Source organism: Myodes glareolus, chromosome 9 (genome assembly GCF_982192425.1).
Source record: "Myodes glareolus chromosome 9, mMyoGla1.1, whole genome shotgun sequence".
Lineage (NCBI taxonomy): Eukaryota > Metazoa > Chordata > Mammalia > Rodentia > Cricetidae > Myodes > Myodes glareolus.
Genome location: NC_142034.1, coordinates 91,822,597 through 91,848,638, shown reverse-complemented (window position 1 = coordinate 91,848,638; position 26,042 = coordinate 91,822,597). Strand labels below are relative to the sequence as shown.

The 26,042-nt window shown below is 53.5% G+C and overlaps 1 protein-coding gene across 1 annotated transcript in view; it reads right to left on the bottom strand.

Annotated features, from left to right (window-relative positions):
* Nucleotides 1-715: 715 nt before the first annotated feature.
* The window catches only part of Neurl1b (neuralized E3 ubiquitin protein ligase 1B), a 28,859-nt gene continuing 3,532 nt past the window's right edge, over nt 716-26,042 (bottom strand). The window contains exons 2-5 of the mRNA XM_085694836.2: nt 12,242-12,787; nt 3,464-4,159; nt 1,892-2,017; nt 716-1,515 (exon numbers count right to left, since the gene is read on the bottom strand). Of these exons, the coding sequence (XP_085550962.2) occupies nt 1,271-1,515; nt 1,892-2,017; nt 3,464-4,159; nt 12,242-12,787 (1,613 nt within the window). The 3' untranslated portion in view covers nt 716-1,270. The remainder of the gene's footprint in view (nt 1,516-1,891; nt 2,018-3,463; nt 4,160-12,241; nt 12,788-26,042) is intronic.

Sequence of the window (26,042 nt, the reverse complement as noted above, 5' to 3'; positions counted from 1 at the left end):
AAAGGTACAGCTCCCAGCAGGCAGATGGAATGCCGGAACTGCGGCGGCGGCTCTTCAGAAGGGAGGGGCACTCCTGGCTAGAACATCAGCAATGGCAAGGTCTGGGAGCCTACAGAAACAGGTCTGGCCCAGTGAGAGGGGACCAGGGCCAGGGCCAGGGTCCTGGGAAATGTCAGCAAACAGGTCCAGGAGTGGGGAGCATCTCAGTCCGCTCTTCACAAGTATCTAACAAGTGTATTAGTTAACACCTTAATAGTCAAGAGGAAAACGAGAGGATCAGGACACGGTCCAGATGGGGAGTCTGGGTCTTCTAGCTTCTGCCGGCTGGTGGCTGGGACATGCCCACAGCTCTCCTTAATTCTACCACAGGACTTATGGAGTCGCCCCAGAGAACAGGAGGGGCATTATAAAACTCCAGGGCGTGTAGGGACGGGGCCGAGAGGCGAGGTGCTTACTTACTGTTCTACTGGCTGGGGATGAAGGAATCCAGGATGCTAGGGCTTTGGGGGCACCTGTCCTCAGTCGCCATGGGAAGGCAGCTCCTAGTCTGCCTAGGCTGAGTAAGCAGTGGAAGCCACCTGTGCTCTTATGTCCCCCGCCCACCTTCCCCCTCAGCAAGAGCTGCTTCTGGGAGCTGTAAACAGTGAGTTATTTTTGCTTTCCCTTAGGAAAGGTGAGCGCCTCTTTCTATACCGTCAAAGGAGTCCTGTGTAGGTCGGTTCAGGCCTCATGTGTTCAAAGCTAGCTCGTTACAGAAAAACAACACCCCCAGAAAGTGGACAACCATCACATTAACATTTGGGCCCGGATTGCACATTCCTTAGTGTTAAATACCCTCCGGGAGACGACAGATCCCCGCACAGTACATCCGCACACACGCCCTCACCCGATCGCTCTCACCCATTCCCTGTGCTGTCTCCCCCCCCCACCCCGACACACACACTCAACCCAACCCCGAAGAAGCATTGCACAGACAGAGGGCACCCTTTCCCAGCGGAAGGTCACCAAGAGGCAGGTGATCTGCCAGGCAGTTCCTGAGCTGAATCTTGGGACAGGCTTTTGGGGGCAGCGTGTGTCTGAGCCAGAAGCAATGCTTGCCTGGGCTCTGGCCCCCAGGGCCTCATCACCACACCTGTCCTGCCTTGCTCATCACTGCCGAGTGGCAGATGAGAGATGGCTTCTGACTTTGGGCTCCCTGGTAGCCGTGGTGTCGCCCACCTGACAGGGGCTTCAGAAAGGTGACCTTGCCTTGGCCGAGCCAGCGGCAGCGCTACGGCCTGTAGATCTTGATGACATCCTTGATGGGCCGCCGGCAGATGGGGCAGCAGGCCCGTGCCTGCCTTCGGAGCCGCAGGCCGCAGCTGTGGCAGAGGCACATGTGTCCACACGTATAGATGACCGTGTCCACCTCGCTGTCGAAGCACACTGTACACTCTCCATTCCTGCTGCCCGCTGGTTCAGGTGCTGAGAAGACCGGGGACACTGGGGGGCTCAGCGGGGAGCTAGGGGCAGTCACTGCCAGAAGGAAGACAGGACGTCATTAGTGACATGGCTCTCAGAGGGTCTCTGCTGGGCAACCCCAAGAACGCAGTGTTCCCATGATAGGAACGGGGCACAGTGTGGAGAGTCCCATCTTCGTCTACCTCTTCAGTTTTACACATTTTTGATATTGCTGTCCCCAAAAGCACAAAGGTAAACTGCCCTCATCAGCAGCTTTGGGGCCCCTGAATCTCCATATTTAAGCTCCCACTGAGCACACCAGAAGGAAGGAGCAGATGCAATGGAAAACACAGCAAACCTGCTCAGCCAGCAGAGGCCAAGGCCACCGGCACAGCCCAATAACCCACGCCATCAGGAATCCCTGCCCCCTGGGAGGTTTACATTTCCTTACCCAGAGACGACTCTGATGCTGAGGAAGACTGGTTGACACCGAAGGTCATGTCTGAATCACTGTCATCCTGGGAGCCGCTGAAGGACCCCGATGGGGTTGTGGTCTCAGGGCTGGACTGCAGGGTACCTGGGAGCCAAGGTGACTCAATTAGGCGTGTGCGATGGCACAGGCTCTGCCAGTCCCTGCTCCTCATCACCCTGCAGCCCTCTCTGCAGCCCTTCTGTCTGGAGAGCAGATTAGAGTGACTGCCCAGGGTTCCATCAATGTGGTGGATGCCTGTGTTTTGCCTGCCCAGCCGCCATCCCTACGTTGGGACATTCACGGGGGTATAGCTATAACTTTACTCCTAATTCAGAAATAGCCTTAGGATACAAGGCCAGGTCCAGAGAACGTTCCATTCTCCAATCTCACTGTGAATCAAGGAAGGGCACACAAGCCAAGCAAGGCCACCCTGCTACTGCCATTAGAACTGTTGGGAAGGAAAGGTTTGTGCCACTGAGAGAGGAGCCAGGACAGGGCTTGTTCTGATGGCGCACATGCATCGTCTAGACCGACCTTCCCTGAATTCATCCGACAGACTCCCGCCCTTCCGAGTTACACTACCCTTTGTTGCTTGGGGCACTTAGAATGGGGTTTTGTCACAGCAACAGGATCCTGAGCTGTGAGTATTTCTCTCTGCCCAGACTTAGTGCTAATTCAGAGAATGTTCCTCCTTGGGAAGAAGAGTGATCCTCCTTTACTCCGCTTGATGGAAAGTCAGCTAACATAGCAGGAACTTGGGCAACTTGTCTCAGGCTGAAATATTACATTAGGTGACTCAACAGAAATAAAAACAAAATAATCCTGGCCAACAGCCACAAGCACCCTTCTGCCCTCCTTCAGACACCCAGGTTGTAGCTATGGCTATGACAATTCTGTGTCAGGTACCAGCTAGCGTGAAGAGCAGTTCACCATTTCATCCCCGTGATAACCCCACCACGGACACAGCACTCTCTTCCACCCAGGATACCGAGAACCCAGGAGAATGATATCTGCCCAGCACTTCAGGGCTGTGTGACCCATGGATGGTGAGTTCTGCCTCCCTGTTGTCCTGTGTGTAGATGGGGATAATCACATGGATTCACAGGTCGCTGGGAGCATCGAGGGCAATGTGGTGGCAGGGCAGTTGTATCTGCTCTGAGCTGGGCTGTGAGGATGGCACTGTGCTCTCTGGCCCCTTCGCTACCCCCTCTGCTGCAGCAAATGTCACACTATGCAGCTGTTCCTGTCGGCCTCTCACATAGTGGGTGGGTATCTTGTCGTTTGCTGACCAGGCAGCACAGGGAAGAATCATCTCAAAACAGAATGGTTCTGCTTTCCCTTCACTTTCTGAACGTGTTGGGGTGTCGCTTCTCTTGCATATGCTAATGATTTCTCCTCCTCTCTCTCACAATTAATAAGCATTATGCATTTTCTTTAAAAAAATCCTAATAAAATCAGAAGGGAAATAAAAACTACACCCATTGGTTAGCCAAGCCCCGACAGCAGCCTGGTGCTAGAGGGAGCTCTTGTGGGGGACCGTGGGTCACTCACCCAGAAGGCGCAGCTGGCCCGCCGCTCCGCCGCGCACTGCGAAGAAGGCCCAGAGCGCCTGCGAGGTGTCCACGCACAGCAGGCGTCCCCGCGGGCGCCCGTTCACCGCCAGCAGTACGTCGCCGCCCGGCCGCAGGGTGAAGCTGAGCGCGTCACCGCCGCTGGGGACCGGCCCGGCGCGCGCCACCACCCAGTATTCCTTGCGGTCCAGCAGCGCGGCGGGGTCGGCGGGCAGCTCGGATGGCCGCAGCGCGCCAGGATCGCACGACGTGATGCCGAAGGCCACAGCCGCGGGTGCCGCCAGTCCCGGCCGGCCCACCTCCACGCACAGGCTCTCCCCCGGCCGCAGTGGCCGCTCGGAGAACACCAGCGTGCGGCCGCCATCGGGCCGGGACGCGCAGGCCAGCCTGCGATCGGCGGACAGGCTCACGTCGGGGCCGCGCGTGGCGTGGAAACGCAGCTCCGCGTCCAGCAGCGCGGGGGACGACGTGGGCCGCGCGCGATCGCGGGCCATGCACGGGACGGCGGCGGCGTCCTGACGGCCGAGAGCCAGGTGACCCAGCTTGGCCACCACCTGGTTATTCTCCAGCTCATTGTTGTCGAAGTTTGCAGTGTCGTGGCTGCCGGGAGGAGGGCAGGCGCTGAGGCGGGCCTGGCCCAGGCGCAGGGGCGTCAGCGTGTCCGCGAAGGTGCTCTCTGCGGGACAGAGGAGGAGCATCAGGAGGCCTGAGGGCACCCTGGATCCAATTATCCCCAGATCTCAGACCCGTGTCCCTGAAGCCCCCAGACCCTAATCTCAGTCCTCACACCGTGTCCCTGAAGCCCCCAGACCCTAATCTCAGTCCTCACACCCTCGATCTCTGACTCTGCACTCTTTAACCCCCAAAACTCAGAACCTGGGCCTTAGATAGCATCCCCCAACCCTAATCTCAGACATGAGACTGCAGACCCCAGCTCCTCCAGATCTCATCTCCAACTTCAGGCCCCACTCCTGAACTCCAAGACTTAATGACCTCAGCTCCCTCGGACCTCAACCCAGACCCTCATGACTTCAGACTCTGGCCCCCTGACTCCCCTGACCTTAGTGCTGCAAGTGGTCAGCCTGTATTGCATGCTACCTGAGTCTCTGTCTTTGCTGTACCTGACTTCCTATTGCTTTAAAAGGGCCTTCTTGACCGGGCGGTGGTAGCACTTGCCTCCAGCACTAGGGAGGCAGAGGCAGGTGGATCTCTGTGAGTTTGAGGGCAGTCTGATCTACAGAGCTAGTTCCAGTACAACTAGGACTGTTACTCATAGAAACCCTGTCTTGAAAAAGCAAAAAAAAATATGAAAAAACAAACAAACAAAGGGCCTTCTCTTCCTTCTCTATCCTGCTTCCTCTTTTTCCACTCCCTGACCAGGTTGTTCTTGAACTTGTAATCTTCCATGGGGTTCGTGCACCAAGCCCAACTTTTTGCCTCCTTCCTCTATCCTTTTCTTTCTCGCTCTCCAAGGTTTTTATGCATTTGTACGTCTGGGCATTATTGTTTTTCTAGCTAGAACAGAATAGCCACCTAAAGAGCTAAAAATCTATATTGAGGTCCTACTGTATGGCAGGTTAACCTGAACTCATGTATCTCATTTAAATACTGTGATTGATAAGTATGAACTATTGCTACTGCCATTTGGCAACGATGGGGGCTGAGACATACAGTGAAGGGGGCACGACTTGGCACAGAATCCAAGCTGTCTTGTTTAGATTCAGGACTCTTCAATATGATAACAATGGGAACAGAAACGACAGGGCACATGATAGACCGGGGAGGGAAGAGGAAGTGTGGCTGCCAGCATCTCCAGTGGGAGGTGCCTTTGCTGACAGTAGGGGATTGGAAGAGCAAGAGGTGGAGAGAGTCAAGAGCTCCTTCTAGCAGGTTCAGTACAAGGCTGAGGTGTCACAAAGCGGCAGGTGGACAGCAGGCAGGGTGAGGTGTGCTTCTGGGAACTACAGTTTGCTAAGTACCCTGGGGTTTCTGTGTTGGGAGCTAGGGCCTGGATGATTAAGAGGGAGCATACGTTCTGAGAGACAGGGCCCAGTGCACGCTACTGGACGTGCTGATCCCCAAGGGTGAAAGCTGGGCTGAGGAGCAACTCTGCCCTGTGAGGATGGTTGTTGTAAGGGAACAGACCCGAGCCCCGATTCACTCCAGTTTCTGTCTCACTAGGTGATCTCTTCTGCTTGTGTCCACCACCCTGATGACAGCTCCCGGGGGCCCTGCCAGAGGCCAGATCGGGGGGCAGCCCTATCAGCTCTTTCAACCTGCACAGCATGCTAAATAGACTTCTCAGCAAAGCTTCAGGTATTTTGTTACAGTAGATGGAGGAGTAATTAACATGGAAGCCGAAGGTTTAGAGGTGGCTTTCAAGGCCTGCCGATGTCCTCAGACCAGCAGGTAAGGAGAAACGGTCTTGCTTTATGAACGCTTGTTCAAGCCTATAGCTGTTTATACATACATACACAAACCTATCTTCATGTTGTTATACACACACACACACACACACACACACACACCTCTGTACTCTGGGTGACTCTAAGAGCTGAATATATACTTAAGATATGTTTGTATAAACCTTTAAAACATTTTTGTTTATGTGTGTTTGTCTGTATAATATGTATGTGTGCCACTTGCATAGCTGCTGCCCACGGAAGCCAGAAGAGGGCACTGGATCCCCTGAAACTGGAGTTACAGATGTTTGTGGGCTACTATGTGGGTACTGGGAACAGAACTGAGTCCTCTGGAAGAGCAGCAGGTGCTCTTAGCAGCTTGAGAGTCCCGTATGTACTGTTTTTCCATGTTTTATGTGTGCTGTAATATATAATTTAAGAAAATGAGTCTTACTGAGAAGCCATTGACAATGACACTGGGACTGGTTTCCTCTGCATATACTGGATTTTTGGGATCCAGTCTGTTTGGATGCTCACCTTCCTGGACCTGGAGGGAGGGGGGAGGAACTTGGACTTCCCACAGGGCAGGAAACCCTGACTGCCCTTGGGGACAAAGAGGGAGGAGAAGAGGGAGGGGGGGAGTGGGAGGGCGTTGGGAGGAGGGGCGTAAATGGAAACTCTTTATAATTTAATAAAATTACTTTCAAAAAAAAACACTAAAAAAAAAAAAAAAGAAAATGAGTACAGCTAGCGTATAATCCAGAACCTTCTGTCTCAGCAGAGGACATGTAGCCTTGCCAGTCAGCTACATGGTGCCTTGCAAGGCCCAGGCAGGACTGTAGCTCTGGCTTTTGTATCCACACCCAGATTTTCCCTCGGAAAGAACAACCCACCCTCACAGACTGAGGAGTTTGGGGTCCTTCAGTCAGGCCAGTCACTACTACCCCACCCCCTGCCTATGGCCACAAGTCAAGAGATGGGGTTTGAACCCTAATGGGTAGATAAGGCCACTATGTCCTGAGACCTAGATAAGCAGCTGGTAGGACACAGGACTGTCATAGCAGGTGGGTGGTCCTTTCTTTGCCCCACAGGACAGCCAGACTGAGGAAGAAGCTATAGAATGACATCAGAGTAAGAAGTGAAGAGCCACCCCAGGCACTGGCCTTCACCAGGTAGCTGAAGGGCACTGTCTCCTTTTTTTACACTTAAATGATATTGAAGCAACCAGATATTTCAGACTGTCTAGCCTGCGATGCTATGGCTTTGGCATGATGTTTGTTTAATCTGATGAGTCACGGGGCAGAGGGGAGGATGGGAACCACTCAGAGCCAGACCCTTTGTGCTTCGTCCTTAGGACCTTTCAACGTTCTGGGGGACGAGGACAGTTGGAATGTCAGTGTGCCTTAGCAGATGTGAGCGTCGTTTTCCTCATCTGCAAACTCTCCTGGGGTGTACTGATGGATGAGGCAGGCCCAGCACGTGACATGACCACAAATACCAACAGGGGACATGGGATCTAAAGGAATTCCATCTCAGAGTGACAGTGGCTAGGAGGGAGGAGGAGGGAAGGACTTCCTCAGAATTACAGTCCCGGCTGCAGGCTGTGCCACCTAAGAGCCTTGGGTAAGCCTGGTGCTGGGAGCCAGACGTGCTGTCATTGGCTTAGGTGCAGCCTGAGCAGAGACTTTCCAGGTCTCCCAGGGGACTCAGTGTACAGCCAGGGCTGAGAGCTACTGAGCCAAAAACACACAAATCCAGCCTTGCAGGCCGGGAACTTCAGGGCTGGGCACTTTCCTTCTTAGAACCCAGATTCTTCCCTAAGCAGGGAACTGCACCATGGGCCTGGCCGCACCAATGTGGTAGTCAGACCCACTGCAGGAAGACACGGGGCAGGGCATATACTTCCGCCAGGCAAAAGCTGTGTGCAGCCTATAGGCCCCTTCTGACTTGGCTCAAGTTCTGGGGCACTGAAGGCACAGTCCTCAAAGATAAGGACTGTGTTTCCCAGGCCTGTGGAGCTGGCTGAAATAAAGCTTGGGTTCATTTAAATTTTAGATAAAACAACTTTTTGCGGGGGGGGGGGCACGTTATGAGCATGTTTCAAATACTGTCATAGGCCATACAGTACTAAATTTTTTCTTTTGTTTATCTTAAATTCAAATTTAACTAGATGTCATGGATTTTTATTGCCCCACTTGACAGCCCTACCCTGACGTCATCTTGGGTTTTGCTTCACAGGCTTATTCCGTATGGTATGACACATGATGGGGAGATGAAGGGTACTGTTACTTTTGTTGTTGGTGGTGGTGGTTGTTTCTATTCTGGGATTTCATAGCTGAGAATTTTAAAGACATTCTACTGTCTCCTCAGAAGTCTAGGGTGCACAGGGTAAATCGGACACGGGTTGTTGTGAGGTACCCATTGGTGGCTCCTACGGTACCTTCCCAAGCCAAGTTTTTTCAGGGATCTCTCAGGCTTGTATATTACATCATTTCTGACCCACTGCCCATTCTTAATATTAAGTCATTATGGCCTAACATCCGTTTATTTACTGCAATTGAAAACCTTTTATTCAGTGCTGGGGAGTCACACCTAAAACCTCACATGCTAGGGAGTCACATATAAAACCTCCCATGCTGGGAGTTACACCTAGAACCTGCCATGCTGGGAGTCACACCTAAGACCTCCCATGCTGGGAGTCACACCTAAGACCTCCCATGTTGGGGAGTCACACCTAGAACTTCTCATGCTGGGGAGTCACACCTAAGACCTCCCATGCTGGGAGTCACACCTAGAACCTCCCGTGCTGGGGAGTCACACCTAGAACCTCACATCCTAGGGAATCACACCTAAAACCTCACATGTTGGGGAGACACACCTAAAACCTCACATGCCAGGGAGTCACATCTAACACCTCACATGCTGGGGAGTCACACCTAAGGCCTCACATGCTGGGGAGTCACACCTAAGACCTCATATGCTGGGGAGCACCCGTCACCAGGCTACAACCACAATTCCTTTTTTCTTTCTTTCTTTCTTTCTTTCTTCCTTCCTTCCTTCCTTCCTTCCTTCCTTTCTTTCTTTCTTTCTTTCTTTCTTGTGATATTTTTTGAGACAGAGTTTTACTATGTAGCTCTGGCTGGCCTGGAACTTCCTATGTGCATCAAGCTGGCCTCAAAATCATGGAGATCTGCCTGCCTCCACCTCCTGAATGCTGGAGCTAAAGGCATGTGCCACCATGCCAGGCTCCTCTTCTTATTTTCATTAGCCCTGCAAAAGACCTGAAAACCTTAACTTTGGAGGAGAAAAGAAAAAAAATTACACATTGCTAGTAACTCACTGACCACCCTGGGGCCTCACCGAGGCATTCTGTGACCCCCAGAAATGGTGGATCTCTAAAAGCTCGATTCCATTGTCTCTTCGCTCAGATGTGCTCAGTATCAACTTGCTTTTCCCACAGGGAGGAAAGAAACAACGACAGAGATAGAAGGTTCTATCACATAACCCAGAAATGGTTTTGTGCTCTTTCTAACTGTAGATGTCGCTGGGACTGGAGAGATGGCTCAGGGGTTAAGAGCACTTCCTGCTCTCGCAGAGGACCAGGTTCAGCTCCTAGCACCCACATGGTGACTCACAACCGCCTGTAGCTCCAGACCCTGGTGATCTGACACCCACTTCTGGCCTCCACCACATGCACACACCTGATGCATATACATACACTCAGACATGCACTCATACCTATGAAAAAAGCAACACAACTGAACACATGCACATACTTTAAGTGACTCTTAGAGATACCAGGAGGAAGGAAAATTTACCCACGGCCCCACAACCCAGAGACGGAGTTCCTCTGGCTCTCACTGCCCCTATCACATGTGCGTGTGAACACTGTTCTGTGCCACGCATGTCACATCAATTAGCGCAGCTTAGGGATGACTTGCAAATAAGGAAACTGCGGCTCAGGTTTGCCCTGTTACATCATAGTGGCCTCTGTCCACTTTCCCCTAAAGGACACAGAATACTGTGCTGTGATGGTGGAGGGGTTTCCACACAAATTTGCTGAGTGAGAAAATGAAAGAAGGGATCCGTGTGTCCCCTGGGTGTTTTCAGCCTCACTGAGTCATCAAGGACAGCCTCCAATCTGTACTTTCAAAAATTCCTAGCCCATTTGCACTGCTCATGTGTGGCTGTGGTTTCCTGTCTGCTCACAGAGACGTGGGCTGGGAAACCAGGCGTGATTGCTTCCTAGCTCTACAGGGACAAAGTGGTGGGAGACTGGTGAGGTTCAGGCAAGCTGCGATTTCTGGTGCCTTCACGGAAAACCTTTATGGGGTAAGGGCGGGCAGGGGTGTGGTCAGAATGCCCACGTGAGGCCCCAGAGTGGAGCTTTCCAGTTTGATCTGCTCAGACCTGGGACACAGGCCCTGCCCACATGCAAGCCAGCAGAGGTCCTTGCTTGCCAGCTGCTGGCCAAGTGCCCTCAGTGTCTCAGGCCCATGCACCCCTCCAGACACCATGGCCTATAACCCTGCCGATAACCCCATCATGCACCCACTTTCCAGGTGAAACGAATCGAGGCTCAGAGAGGGTCTGTCTCTGTGCTGATTTCACACAGATGGCACATGAGAACCAGGACTAGGCACAAGTCTCTGTGGCTCTCATTTCCCCGTCTGCTTTAACCATATAGAACTTCTTCGACTTCATTATTTCTGGGGAGAGAGGAGAGTTAGCCCCTGGAAACTGAATCTGCCTCCCATGCCCAGTGGGGTGGAGGAAGAAACAGCCCAAACATTTATTATGGGAAAATAAACTCTCTTCCCATGGGAAATAAAAAGAGCAATCGCTGGGCAGTGGTGGTGCTTGCTTTTAATCCCAGCACTTGGGAGGCAGAGGCAGGCGGATCTCCATGAGTTCGAGGCCAGCCTGGTCTACAGAGCGAGTTCCAGGACTGGCTCCAAAGCTACACAGAGAAATCCTCTCTCAAAAACCAAAAGAGAAGCAATCAGCAGCAGTCTCTGGAGTGCATCAGCCCATTCACAGGGGTTAAGAAACAGGCTATGCAGAAATACCAAAGAGTGAAGAAGACCCTCAGGAGGTGGAAGCTTTCGGCTACAGACAGGTGGGTAAATCTGTCCACTCACTTTATCCTTGCATACTTCCTTGCAGGTAAATTATACACAGGGCTCTGTCCAGCTTTCCTGAGAAACCTACTCTCCCAGCATACTTCACACCTCCCAGGTCTAGGCTGGGTTGTTTCAAATGCAGGACGCAACCTCAGAAAAAGACAAGTGATCACCATTCATTGTGGGAGGAGAGAACGGACGATGACCTCAGAGGTCTGGTGTCCTTTCATAAGAGTAACTAAGACGGAACCAGAGGTAATGGGCACCAACTCAAGGCCACCCAAGTAGGCCTTTTAGAATGGCCACTTTCCTGTTTGTGTTAATTCTACATTTTTCTTTTTGAGACAGAGTCTTAAATATAGCCTGGCTGGCATGGAACTCACTCAGAAGACCCACCTGCTTCTGCCTCCCAAGCTTTGGAATTAAAGGCATGCACCACCCTACTGCTGGCCAAATTCTACATCAATTTTTAAACATCATTTTTTTTAAAGTAACACACACACATATGTTCTTAGGCAGTCCTTGTAGCCATATAACCAGGTTGAGAAGATAGGAATATTTGGGAAGTCCTGAATGCTCAGGAGATAGTGTGTGTGTGCGCGTGTGTGTGTGCGTGTGTGTTGGTCTTTCCACCATGCTCAATGGTGGGGTGGGCCATATATATATATATATATATATATATATATATATATATATATATACACATATACACACATACATATATACACACATACACATATGAGATCACATACAATGTTTCAAGATAATGGGAGAAAATTTTTACATTGGGAGCACCCACAGTCAGAATTTCAGCGCTGTGAGGGCCTCCCTAACCCACTTTGTAGTTAGCCTGGCTCTGGAGGCTGCACCTGACTGCCCACTCATAGGTTCATCTGCTGGATGAGTAAGAACCAGCAAAAAATGCATGTCAGGCTTCGCGAGGTGGCACATGAACAAATGACCAAAGGGGTGAAAGAGGGGTAAGTGGATGAGGGAGTAGCTGTCTAAGACTGACAAGCTGCATAGCCAATGGGCTCTGGGCCCTGCCCACATGGGTTCGCTCTCAGTTCTGTGACAAAGTAACTCTCTGTGCCTCAGCTTCCTCCCGTGGAAATTGATCGTCATTGCTATTGTGAGAATCAAGACACATGGGGACACACTGGGCAGCTGAGAGCCCTCAGGTGAGTCGAGCCCCCGGGACTGTGAACGCGCAGGCTGTGCCAACCGACCTACCCAGCAGCTGCACCTCGTCGGTGATGCCGTAGACGTCGATAAGTGCCCAGAGTGGGCCTCCCACGGCCACGCCACAGTGGAACAGCACCGGCTCACCATCGTTGACGCTGTAGAAGACGCGGCCATGGCGATCAGCCCAGTATGCCAACACCGTGTCCCGAAGTGCCAAGTTCTCAGGCAGCGCCTTGGCCCAGTATCCAGGCCTTGTGACCAGATCCGGGCAGGCGTACTTGGGGATGTCCTGCGCGCTCATGAGAGACGGGTCGTGCGCAGTGAACCCGAAGCGCAGGGCACCGCTCCAGCCAGGACGCACGGCAACCAGGCGCAGCCGTACCTGCTCATACAGGCGGATGGGCCGCTGCGTGAAGGTGACGCCGTTGCAGAAGCTGTTGCGCCGTGTAGCCCTGCGAGAGTGGCCGTCCAGCCGCACGTTCTTGCCCTTGGCCTGTGCGTGGAAGCGTGGTGCCTCACCCAGGACAGCACACCTCTCGGGCCCAGGGCCGTAGCAAGGGCGGGTGGCCAGTAGGCGGGCAGGAGGGCTGGAGTCTATGGATAGAGAGAAAGCAAGTCAGCGCTTGGAACTCCTGTGACCAGGAATGTTATTAACCATTTCCATAATTTCCACTTTAGACTGGACATGGATACATTTTAGAATGTTCCGGCCTAGACCTAAGGAGCTCATCTACCCCTTTCCCTAACCATGGCAAGTCACTGCATACACTTCACAGATGAACAAGCCAAGGTTTAATTCTGGGTGTGAACTGAGGATCACACCCAGTTTATCACCTTCTGGCCTGAGGTCAGGTGACCTCTTCATCCCCAGCAACCCACAGCCCCCAAAATCAAGAAGCTTCCCCCCAGGACTACATCTGAGCTGCAGAATACCTGGATTCTTGAGGTGGGGATATCTGGCCGCTTGCCTCAAAATTTGTGTTCACAGTGAGGTAGGGATCTGGGCATACACACTGTTCTGGGATCACTAAAGCAGTCTGCCTTCCCAGGCTCCCCACCTGATCTTCTTGTCTCCAAATGGGTGCAGGAAACTCCCATCACTGCTGGAAGGCCCTGTGAACCAAATGCCTAAACGTGGTGGGACACCTAGAGTCTGTGATGGACCACTGGTAACCTCACCATCTCTCTGAGGCTCCAAAGCGGTCCCAGCGAGGACTCTGGCTTTTCCCCTTCTCTGATGGTCAGGCGGTTAGCTTTTCTATAATGTACCTTCTGGGGGTTCATGTCTAAGGGGATTGGCTCTGAGGGTCTTTTCAGAGAACCCAGGCATTGGTCACAACCCAGGTGGCCCAGAATGGAGTGGGAGTCGTCTCTGCCTCCCTCCTCTTTCCACTCCGAGGGAGGCTGCAGGTGGGTGGTCAGCACTGGGAGGAATCCTGCACTTACTACAGCAGCAGAGGCCATTTTCAAAGTAGGCCACCACAGTACATTCTGAGAAGAATGACAGGCCACCGTGGGGACACTCCTCCCACGCTCAACCCAGAGTGCACTGTGCTGTGGTCCTCTCAGGGATGGAGGTAGGTGGAGGGTTTGGTTAACCCTGAGGCTGATGGGAGGCAGAGCAAGGGGAGGGGACCATCATGGCCCCTCTAAAGGTTGAGAAGGAAAGCAGTCCTTCTTAGACAGAAGGCACCCAGCCGCCAAAGATGATGCCGGACAAGGACCAAAACAGAGACCCTCATTAGGAAACAAACTTCAAGGACTGCTGCCAACTAATTGCTTCGCTATTGTTAAGATCTATCATGCGGCAGACAACATGCCAGGCAATGGGGACACAACTGTCCCCTTCTGATGATCCCGACGACAAAGGGAGTGTTCTCCGTGGGTGGGGGTGCGCTGGTGGGGTGCACTGGTGGGGGTATGCTGCGGAGAGCAATGTGTTGAGGGCCTGCCCTGGGATTTGCATGGAGAGTCTCTCTGATGGGTGACTGGAGCAGAAAACACCAAAGGAACTGAAGGAATGAGGAGGTTAGGGAGGAGAGTTCCACACAGGGACCATGGCGCAAAGGCTCCTGGGAAGGAAAGTACTGATGAGACTGAACTACAAGGAGCCAGGGAGGGCAAGATGAGAGACTGGGCTCTGGGTGAGCCCAGAGCTGAGGGACTGGGGGCTTATAGATCTTTGCATTAAAAAAAATAAACAAAAAAAGCAACTACGAGGGAGCTTCATTATTGCAAGCTCGGAGCCTAGAGAGGAAGACCACCCTGGACACCAGGGCAGGATGGACAGCTGGGAGAGCCACAGCTTGGGCAGGCCTGTCGGAACACCATGCTCAGATGGGAGAGGGGCCAGCAGGTGGAGAGAGGGGGTCAGATTCTGAGTATGTCTTGAAGGCAGAGGAGATCCGGAGGTCCTAAGAAATTTTCCACACAGAAATAAAAACACTTGGTATGTTTGCTTTTAAGATTAAAGCAATACTCAACAAACAGAACCTGCTTTTTAGGGGTGTCTCGGTTCTATGGAGTGTGTCTGAAGGGCGGCGGAGAAAAGGGGAAGGGTAGGGTTGTGGCGGGTGTGGACTTGGAGGCAGGGCTTCAATCACACCTGGCCAAATCAGGTCTCAATAAAGGCTAGCTGCTGCTTGCCAGCCTAGACGTCAGCTTCCTCCAGGCATTAGCTTCTCCAACAGCCCACATGCAGATAGGGGAATGGGCCAATGGAGGGACTGCAAGCCCCAAGCTCAGATCGGTCAGGGTCAAGGTATAACTCCCTTCTGTGGACTCTGTCAGGTTATTCCAGTGTGGTCACAGAAGTGTCAGGGCCATTGTTACCTCGGGTTGGTCAGGCACACCTTCCAGGTCTGGGCTGCAGTAAGACCCCATCCTTTTCCACACACCCTACAGTCGGTCACACGTATCTGCCGTTCTGCCTGCCCACAATGGTCCCTTCCCCATTATCATGTCCAGCTCCTAGGGTGACTGCACTCAAATCCAGAAGCTGGGGTGCATTTCTGGTGGTCAGCCAAGACAGACCTTCCTGTTTGGGACAGGCTTTTACTTACAAACTGGGCAGTCACCATGCATCCAGCACACACCCCGGGTCGCTTACTCTGCAGTGCCTGTCCTCCAGCCTCCCTCCCGTTCTCACAATAAAGCAACAAGGGCCTGGCGGCGGGGGGGGGGGGGGGGGGCTGCAGGGAGTACTCCTAGGAGGCTCTGCAGTGAGAGTGCCAGGCGGTGTTCTGTCTACTGCTCACTCAGTCTTGCCTTTACCCGCTCATACTCTCTGCAGAGCCCACAGAGTGATTGGCATCTCTCCACTGTCACAGCTGGATTCACCCCAGCAAGGAGCATATGAAGGCCAGCACATGCCCCAGCGAGCTGAGTGGCAGTGGATGGCAGCCATGTCCACAGAGATGGGTCATGAAAGGTCAGAGGGGAGTGCTGTGGACAGAGCGGGGAGTTGGTTGCTGTGGGGGAAGCAGAAGACCACAGTAGTGGTGGCTCAGGGTGCCAAGGCTGGGCAGTTGCTGGGTGAAGGGTTGGTACATGTGCTGTCCATGTCCCGGGACTCAGCTGGACGGTACTTAATGCCAAGCCAGGAGGCTCAGACCAGATGACATCACCCAAGGCAAGAAGGGGCTGTGTATAGGTTTCTAACAGACTAGCCCTTTCACCAGCCAGTACTGCCTGCAGAGAGGGGTGGCTTTGAAGAGGCAGCCATCTTCAGAACCGATGTGATAATAATCAATTAGAGACCTATAGAGTTTAGAGGATGAAATCCAAGCAAGCAGGATCCCCAGTGTGAGCATTCGCAGGGGCAGCATGCACGTGCAGCTGTGTGCCGGTCAATGAACATGGGTTACAGCTTCCTAAAGACCAAGGTCCCCTGCATCTGCCGCGTTCTCCAGGAAGCATTAATAGGACCACAGATCAAAGCCTTCACAGCATCCAAATGTCCTGTGACCTTGGGTGACTACTTCTCTCCTGCTCCCCTCTGGGCACCAGTCCTATCTCGTCATCGTGTGTCCTTCTCAAACATCCCTGGAGCCGCAGCAGGTGTTTTCAGAGCCCAGTCGGATGGATGAGTGTGCAGGCTGGGGTGGGCAGACAGATGGGGAGATCCAGACTCTACAACTTTAGGGTAACTTCTCTGTAGATGACACCACTGTGCTTTCGGAGAGCACTCTAGGCCCTGGTGGACATATCTGTTTAATCTTGATTACACAACTCAACTTCCTTCAGGGAATGAGGGATAAACACTCTATTCCCCCAGCCCCCAGGCCAGAGACTCCATGAGAGGCAAAGACAACCAGAGTGGCTGTGGGTAGGATGGATGTGTTCTTGACACAAAGTGGAGACACTTACAAGAAAGGCCTCCCACACCTGCCTTGCTGGGCCCAGGGGCACCGGGACTGGAGCTAGCGGGAGAGTTGAGGCTCTAGGCACGTCAGCAGGAAACTGAATTCAGTCACCAGCAGGGGCAATCAACAGCAGAAAATCGGAGGAAAAGATGAATCCTGCCAATCCCCGCCACTGCACTGTTTTTTCTGTGCTGGTCCCCTGGCAAGCTGTAGTCCCCCACTCCGTATGCCCCACAATGGAGGTGTCTCAGCATGACTGCAGCTGGCTTTTAAGATGAATCCACACCTTACTCTCCCCACTTCCGGTAGATAAGCAGGCTCCGGGTGGGCATCACCCACATGGCACACCTCAGTGCTGAGGCACGAGCCCCAGTTAGCAGACTCCTTCTCTACAGCGGCCAGGGACCTGGTCACTCACCACCTTTGCTAAGGGTCTGCTGGCATGCACCCCATCCTGCCCCAGATTCCTGGCACTTCCCTGTGAACCATCCTGTCACGGCTGCTGAGCGGCAGCTGAGAACACAGGTCTCAGCTGCTGTCACCAGGACCAGATTCAGACAAGAACACTTGGCTAGGATGAGGCTCCCAAATCACACCAGGGACAAACCCATGTCCCTTTCCTCCCCGACACAGCCAAGGTCCCTGGTTAGTGAGGCCTATCTAGGAACTGTGAGACCCAGTCAGGGAGATTTCTGGGAGGTGGAACAGAACGGACCTCTGAAGTCATCCATGTAGTTGATACCAGGGACAGTCTCTACCTGTACCTCATAGCCAGTAGCTCTGGCCCTGCCTAGGGTGTGGGTCAAAGGAACAACGCCTGGCAGTAAACCATGCAGCTTCAAGGCTGGGGTGGGCAGATTGGGCATCTGCACTACCCAGGCCTGGGCAGGCCTATGAACGCTCCTTGGGTAGTTCCTGCGGTGGCTCTGGGTTCAGCCTGCACCTTGTTGCTAATCTGCCCGAGGGCCCTTGAGCAAACTCCTTTGCTTCTGACAGATGTGGCTCTGTCACCTGCAGATGGTGGTGACCTTGGATCTCTACCTTGAGGTGGCTGGCAGGGTTGATGAGAACACACACATATGCCTTCTAATGTTCTGGCACTTGGTAGAAAGGTCCTAAACAGTCACGCCCTCCATCAAAGTGCAACCAGCGGGCAAGGCCCTCACCTCCAAGTAGGTGTCATTGTGGAAGTAGCTACAGAGAACACAGACCCGCAGCCATACAGACCCAGCTCAAACCAGGCTTTGTTGTGTGTCTGCTGTGTGACCTTAAGCTCCGGGCTTAACATCTCTGAGCTTCAAGCAGACCTACAAGCCTAGTGGCAGTTATGTCTACCTTCTGAGGTTGTCTCGAGGATGGTACGGGCTCAGCGGACAGCTGTAAAAAAAACTTGGTCCTTTTTAAAATCAGTGGAGTAGGGACAGTTTCTCCCAAAGGGCCCATGGCTTTGACCAGGAAAGGCTACCCCAGACCCTTACCTCCTCTCTCGTCCACAGACAGAGGCCTATTCTCAAGCAGCCGTCCTCTGTCAGGCACAGGTGTGCTAAGTCAATCATTCCAATCCTCATGCCACTGAGTCTTTGAGGAAACAGCACCCACTGCCAGGCATGGTGAGTGTTTTCCCAGTGCTGGTAGTGACAGTATTCTGGCTCCAGCCAGGACGGGGCACCACCTTTAACAAGAGCGTGCCCTTGGCTGGGAATCCCTGTGAGCTCCTAAGATGTCCTGGACACAGACCTTCATGCTAAGGCAGAGTCCGTTTTCACTACCTTCTGTTTCCATTGGGGAGGGGAAGTTAGGCTGTGAGGGGAGGCTCAGGGCTCTGCTCCCACTTGGCCTTCTGCAGGCTGAAACACTTGGGTAAGGGTATGGCAGAGTCACAGGCTGAGAGCAATGACCTTCTCTCCCCAGAAACATACCCACGCCCCATGCACAAAACCTGACATTCAACTTCAGAGGCTTCCTGGCCCCTTGGTCCATCAATCCTTAGGTTGTAGACCTTGAGGGAGAAATATCTGGTTCAAGAAATACTTGCTCACAGTCAAAATGCAAACCAGCGCTGCAAGCAGCACAAAACAACACGGGTGCACATGTGGGTAGGTGTGTGTAGGGCAAGCTTCACAGATAAGAAAAACAAGGTTTCCCGCCATACCGAAAGGGCAGGGACTTGGCTGTCCTTGGCAGCAGACGGGACCTTTCCATTGGTGGGTTTGAAGTGGCCAGAAAAAGACAAACCGGCCCTGGCTCCCCTGCCAAACACAGCAACAGGCGCGCAAGGGACTTTGTTCTTGGCCTCAGAGGCCTGGTTGGCCAGCACCCTGCGTGGAAGAGGGCCAGCCCGCGCTGGAAACCGCCACTGGCCCTTTGCTGAGCTAACAACTGTCAACAGTCAACAGCTGTGGGGAGCTGGGGGTCCCTCCACGCTGCTGGGGAGAAAGTCTTGTCTGTTCTCTAGGGACTGTTCGGTGTAGCAGCCTCACTCTGCTGCGCTGGCTCGGACGGGAGCCCAGGCAGAGTGTCAACTCACTGTCCCTCCAACTGCACGGGCCCTTCGGCCAGGTTGCTTCTCCATGAAAGGGCCCAGGAAACTCCAGTCTCCCAGGCGCCAGCGTCAGGGTTAGGGCCTCAGTGCAGTGAGGGCCGGAGGGAATGTCCCTCATTCCTTCCCCAGTGTGTCACTTCCTCCTCCATCTGACAGCTCTGGAGCATCACTCCGTGCCAGTGCCTGTGTGGGTTGTGGGGAACAAGTCCCAGTGAGTCGCATACGGGACTCCCCTGCCACCTCTTCCCCCCCCTCCCCAGGAGATAGAATTAGAGCTGAAAGCAGCAGGAAGGACACCCAGACACAACGCACAGGGAAGTCAGAAAGAGGCACCCCGCAGACAGAAGGGACAGGGAAATGTGTTCCGGTGGGGGAAGGGCACCAGGGAAGGTCTAGAGGGGAGAATAAGCAGTCTGCACTGGGAACCTTCCAGAAGCACAGGGTGAACGGGAGCAGGAGGACGCAGAGGGGGTCAAGGGCTGCATCACAAAGGGCCTTAAAGGCCAGACAAAAAGGGGTCTTCCAGAAAGCTTCGGGTTGCTGAAGAGTCTGAGGATGGACCACGCCCCCACTGGATCTACCTCTCTGCAGGATGAGGTTCAAACTGTGAACCTTCCTTTCTTCCCTGCCTGTCAAAATGTCCCAGTAGGACAGGCATGAGAAAGGCAGCCAAGATTTTGAACATCGCGTCTAACTGCCACACACTCCTGCCTGGTCCAGCCCCCCACTCCCACCCCCACCCCCACCCCACTCCTAGTGGCGCTTCTCCAGGCAGACCTGGCAGTACTCACTGATAAGCTGGCTAGAGCTGCCCCAGCCCATGTTCATTCTCTCTCTCTCTCTCTCTCTCTCTCTCTCTCTCTCTCTCTCTCTCTCTCTCTCTTTCTCTCCCTTCCTCCCTCTCCATTGCCTTGCAGACAGCCACTCCCCCAACCTGGGTGGTGCCCCGAGCAGAGGCATTGTAAAACCCTGCCAGGTGAGCACCTGCAGGTCCTTCTAAGAGTTGGGTGTTTGTGGCCACGGACTCCCTCAGCACGTTGCATGGGTTGCATGGTGGGAAATGGAGCAGGGAGTGGACCAGGCTCTCCATCAAGGCTGCCTCTCTCCCTAGACTCACACCACGCAACATGCTCGCCCCGGGTCTCCCTCACATCCCAACCTGCAAGGAGAATGCTGCAGACGGAAGCGAGGCCATTGTGAAGCTTGGCACAGATAAGGGATTCTGGCTGGGGCGGCAGGGTGGTAGTGAAAGCCATCAATCAGCTGGTTCACAGCCTCGAAAAAGGTCACAGTTTGGCGGAACTTGGGATGAACAAAGGCAAAGTTTCTAAAAAGGGAAAGCGGTGACTGTGGGGGAGGGGGGCTCCTAAGGGCCTGCAGCCCTGAGGTTGGGAAAGAACCAGAGGGGAGCCTGTTGGAAGGCAGAGTCCGGGGGCTGAGGCCTAGCGCCTGCCCCCCCCCCCCCTCCACACACCAGATAGAGGTGGCTGAAGAGCAGGGGCTTGGAGAGGCCAGGAAACCGCCCAGGGGCCAGCGAGCTGAGATGGGGTGACAGTGAGTCTCTGAGCAGTCAGCTAAAGCTGGGGTCAAGATGCCGTGACTGCAGGCCGGGGTGTGCTTGGGTTTGCACCCCAGGCTGGATCTTCCAGTGTCTCACAGGCTGCTGAGGACAGCCTGCTGCCCTACAAGGTGGTGACCCGTGCTGGCCCTGTGCAAGTCTCCTTCCTACTGGGCACTGGCTCCCTGTGGCCATTCTATAGCTCGAAGCCCATTTCCAGAGATGGAGAGAGGCTGGTCATGGCCAGGGCACAGGTAAACCACACCTCAGTGAGAACCCACACTTGTTTCCATAGGACAGGACATGAGATGTTGGGTGTGACAGGGCAACTTGGTCTCAGTCCCTCATCAGCAATTTGGGGAGGACAGATTCTTTGTGTCCAAGAATAAAGGACACTCATGGAGTCCTACTGTGTGCAGGGCTCTGACTCCCACCTGGTATTCATTTCCAAACCCTGAAAAGGAGGGTGGGGCTGTCATTTTTCTCACCCTAAATATAATGAGGGGATGGAGGCTCAGAGCGGGCAGTTGTCTTGCCTGAGGACACACAGACAGAGGTTTGAACTCAGCACTGCCTCTAAGACCAGGGCTCGTTCAAACACCTCTCTTGGGTTCTAGTCAAAGTCCAGCTGTGATTGCTCAGAGACCCTGGGCCAGGTTCCAGGCCTCAGTGGCCCATTCTGACAAATGGGAGACAGGGCAGAGCTGCCTGGTTCTGAGAACAAAGACCCCGCCATCCAGAATGGGACCCTACGCCATAACCCAGACACATGGAAATTCTACTCTGCCATCTCCTGCCCTTGAACACCAAGAACCTTGAGGGAAAGGAAGCTCTCCTGAGGCCCAAGGAGCCTGCTGCCTACAGTGGAAAGTTACTGAGTCCAGCTTTGGAGGCACAAGGTGGAAGTGTGCCTACCCATCTCATAAATCCATCATCCTGGGGGGGCCAAAGGGAGAAATGCCCAAGGGCCACACTGTGGTATAAACTGGGTGGTGCTGAGGGTGTAAACAAAATACCCTGGGCACTCTGCCAGCCCACAGCCAAATGTTACCGCCCTTCCACTTCCCCAAATGGCTTACTCATTAAAGAGTTTTCCCCACCAGTGGGAGGTAAGGCCTGAGGTAGAGTATCACTAGGCCAGTGGAGTTCCTGTGAGAAGAAGGAATGAGGAAGGATTAGGGAGCTTGGCAGCTGTCCTGGGTGGAGGTTCCAGGACAGGCTCACAAATACCTGAACCACTGAGTTGAACTAGAGGCTGGCTGTGTTAGCTGAAGCAGGTAGCTTCTCATCACCCCAGTGTCTGTATCTGTAAAATAGGTTTAACTCCTGTAGACTAGTATAGGGGGACACAGATGCATGGCCAGGGGGGGCCACAGAAGGCATCCCTAACTCACCAGGGAATTTCTTCCCAAGGCTTGAGAGTAAACTATCCTCTCAGGGTCTGTGTGGCATATGACTAGGCCAAGCCACTCAGGCGACAAGCGCTCCCTCACCTTTGCCCTGGGGGCCCCGACATGAGGAAGTCTTCTGGCACAAAATCTGTCTCTCTGAACACAGTGGACCTCTGCCCACGCTGCTCTGCCCATCGTGTCTGACAACAGACCACAGGTCTGGGAGGCCCCAAGCTGCCAATGGCGACACTTCCAATAGGATGGTACAGGCCTCCTCCCAGCTGCGCTTTCCATACCCCTGACTGGCTTTGGCAAAGGCTGGAGATATGTACATCAGACCTGGGGGATTCTCAGGCAGGTTCCCTGAGGTGAACCTACAGGTCACCTGGAGCATGCCCAACCCACCTTTCCTGCAGCAGGGTGAGGGTAGGAGGGAAGTCTGATGATTCAGGACAAACAACCAAAGAACGCTGATCTTAACTTGCAGGGGGCGCCCTTCTCTGCCCAGCAGTCCCAGCAAGAGCATTTCTGCACTCCAAGGGCTGGAGCCATGTGCCCCAGGGACTGCCCATCTCAGTACCTGTTTCTCAGCAGTTATGTGGAGCTAACCGCAGTGGCTATTGGGGCCTGAGCTGAGAGTGAAACAAGTGTACTGTCTTGGAATAGGGTTTGGCACCAGCAAGCTGCGGGACACACGCTAGCAGTTCTGGTTACTCTGTGTCCGTCTCCTTAGAGAGCACCTGATTCCGGCTTGGCATGGAGCAGCCTGCTGGCAGGAAGAGTCACAATTCTCAGAAGTCAGGTGAGCACTCTCCTGGTCCAGAATCTGGCACATCTGAATGGAAGTATCATCACCTCAATGTGCCAGGAGGTGGTTGAGGCTTGGAAGGTCATGCTATTTGGTTGGCCGAGGGGTAGGTGGGCCACAGATTCAGGTAGGCAATCAAGGCCCCTGGCCGGTATGGGCACTGGCTGCTCTTACCTGGCAGCCAGCCTCTCAGCAAATGAGGGCCTGTGGTGCCCGCCATCACCTGGGTGTTCGGGCTCCACTGGGCAGGCACATGCACCTTCAAAGAGACTGGTGCAGAGCCACGCCCTCCTCTGTAGATGCAGAGCCAAGAGTGCTGGGAGGGGATATTTTTACCATAGGTAACTTCAGATGACAGAAAAGGCGTGTCCCAGGATGCTTAAGATGAGGACAAGGGTCAGCCACTTGATGAGGCAAAGGTTCCTGAGGGCAGGCCTGGGGTTGGCTCACCTGCTACTTCTCAGCCACCTGTCCCAGGGCAGGTTTCATTACTGCTCTGAGTTTCTTTCCTCGTCTTGCCCCTTACCCTCTGCTTCAAACACGGCCACTGCCAGTCTCTCGCCTTCTATTTTACACCCTCAGAGCACAGCACTAAATACAGATACGGGGCTCTCTAAATACAGAGCCGCCTCGTTCCACCGTGGAGGATTAAATAGCCTGGCCCTGACCCCGCTGGGAAGCTAGCGAGCAGACTGCACCCCGTCTGCAAAACTCTCCTGCGCCACAACCCTTCCTGTCCCCCAGCTAGTACTAGCTCCCAGAACTCTGCAGCTCGGCTCCCATCTTCTCCCCGCACCCAGGGGTCTCTGACCTTGAGGTGCTCTGCCTTCACCAGCCATTCCCTCTTCCCCAACAAAGCCTCTTTTTCCTTGGATAGAGCGTGCTTTCCCCAGGAGATGCTCCCCGCGTCTTCTGTGGGTCTCCTCGGTCAACATCGCTGTGGTGACTCTGCTGGTTTCTACCACTAAAACCCAACTCCTTAAGACCAGGCTATGAATCTTGTCCTAACCGGGTGTGCCAACTACCCAATGGGCAGCTTTCTCTCCCAAAGGCTGGTATTCTGGGAAGCGCCTGAGAACCTGAGGGCTGAAGGGAGTCCTCCAATCCAGTACTGGGTATGAGACTGGGGGTCACCTGGTCAGCCACATGCCAACCAGTCCTTACAGGTGCCAGGAGCAGGACTGGGAGCGCCTTTCCCCAATGACAACCATAATCATGGTGTTCTTTCTTGCTTACCGCTCCCAGCCCACTACTCAGGTCACCCCGCCAGCCTGGGAGCTGTCCCTTCCGTTCCTGCTCCCTGCTGAGGATCTGGGACACAGTGGGGGCCTTATTCTAAGATCTGGGCTCTGCCCTCATCTCCCCTTCAGCCAAGTGGCCTCTGTCAACACTGGCTGCGCCCATTGGAGGGTTATGTTTGACCTGTCACATGGACATGAGCATGAACCTAGCAGGTGGTGGGGACACCTTAGCATTTAGGAAGCAGAGACAGGAGGGCTGCTGAGTTCAAGGCCAGTCTAGACCATACATAGTGAATCCCTGTCTCAAAAGAATCTGCTGGGACTGTAGAGACGGCTCTGCGGTTAAGAGTCCATACTACTCTTGCAGAGGACCAGTGTTTGGTTCCTAGTACCCATAATGGGTGGCTTATTAAGTCTGTATAACTTCAGCTCCAAGGGATCTGCAGGAACTGCACACATGTAGTACACACACACACACACACACACACACACACGCACACACACACATCATTAGGGCTGGAGAGACTTTTCAACATTTAAGAGCACTTGCCACTCTCCTAGAGGGCCTGAGCTTGGTTCCCAGCACCCACACCAGATGGTTTACAACTGCAGTAATTCCAGTTCCAGAAAATCTCCTATCTCTGGCCTCTGAGGACATCTGCATTCATGTGTTCAATCTCACACACATGCAACTATGTAATTAAAATAATAAGACATATCTTGAAAAAATAATCCTTTTTCCAGGCAGGGTGGCACACACCTTTAATCCCAGCACGTGCAAAGCAGAGGTAGGCGATCTCTGTGAGTTCAAGGGCCAGCCTGGTCTACAAGAGCTAGTTCCAGGATAGCTAGGGCTGTTACACAGAGAAACTCTGTCTCGAAAACCACCACCACCACCACCAATAATAATAATCTTTTTATAACGAGTGCAAGTCAGTACCTTTTCTATGCTGTATCATTAAGGAGCATTTAATAGCTATTGCTAACCCACAGTGGACAGGCGCTTTGGTGGCCCAGCTTGGTTGGGGATAGGGTGGCAGTAAGTTGATTCTACATCATGGGAACATGCAGAGCTTCTGGCTGTGACATTCAAGATTGTACCTCATGCCTGGAACATGACAGGTGTTGGTGGCCACAGAGTAACCAAACCACACAAAGCCACGTAAGACCCTAAGGGCAAGCAGATACTCAGTCGAACTTCCTTTCCAATGTAAACTCTTCCAGGAAGCTGGCTTGATCTCCCATGGTGTGGGAGGGGCAGAATGGAACCGGAGAGGATGAAACTGAAGTCCATCTGTTCCGCCCAGACCACAGACTTCTCTACCATTCGCTCGCACAATGTCTGCATAGCCCAGCCCACAGCACCCTTACAGGACCTAACCAAGGGGCCTTGCCCAGCCCGCCTGGGCATTAGTCGACAGCATGTAGGTTTCAGGGACATCAAAGAAGCTGCCGTGGCTCTGAGGGGCTCGGCTCAGCTTCACTACAAAAGAAATTCTAATAACTCGAGGCAGTATACATGGCCAAGGGGACAAAGGAAACGCAGCTCTGAACTTCAGCTGAGAGAAGGCAGGGGATGTGAAGAGAAGGGCCACTGTCACTTGTTGGCTGGCTACTGCATAGTGAACAAGACTGTTACCTTCCCAGGGGCTGAGAAAGCCATGGTTCAGGGATACCAGTGGCTGCTCATTCAGGGAACATCATCTCAGTCACCAGACGGGGGCTAGGCAGCAGAGGGCCAAGCAGCTACAGGGTTTCGCCAGGTTTGCTTTGTCTAGCAGGGTCTTGCTGGGATGCACTTGGTCCAAGATGGTCTTGTCTAGGAGGACGGGGACAGGGGCTCTGTGAGAAGGGTTATCTAAAGCAAGTAGGAATACATCCCTTCTAGACTTAGCATCTGCAAGCTATGTGGTAGGTTAGGAAGCCTGTCTGTCTTCTGTCTGTC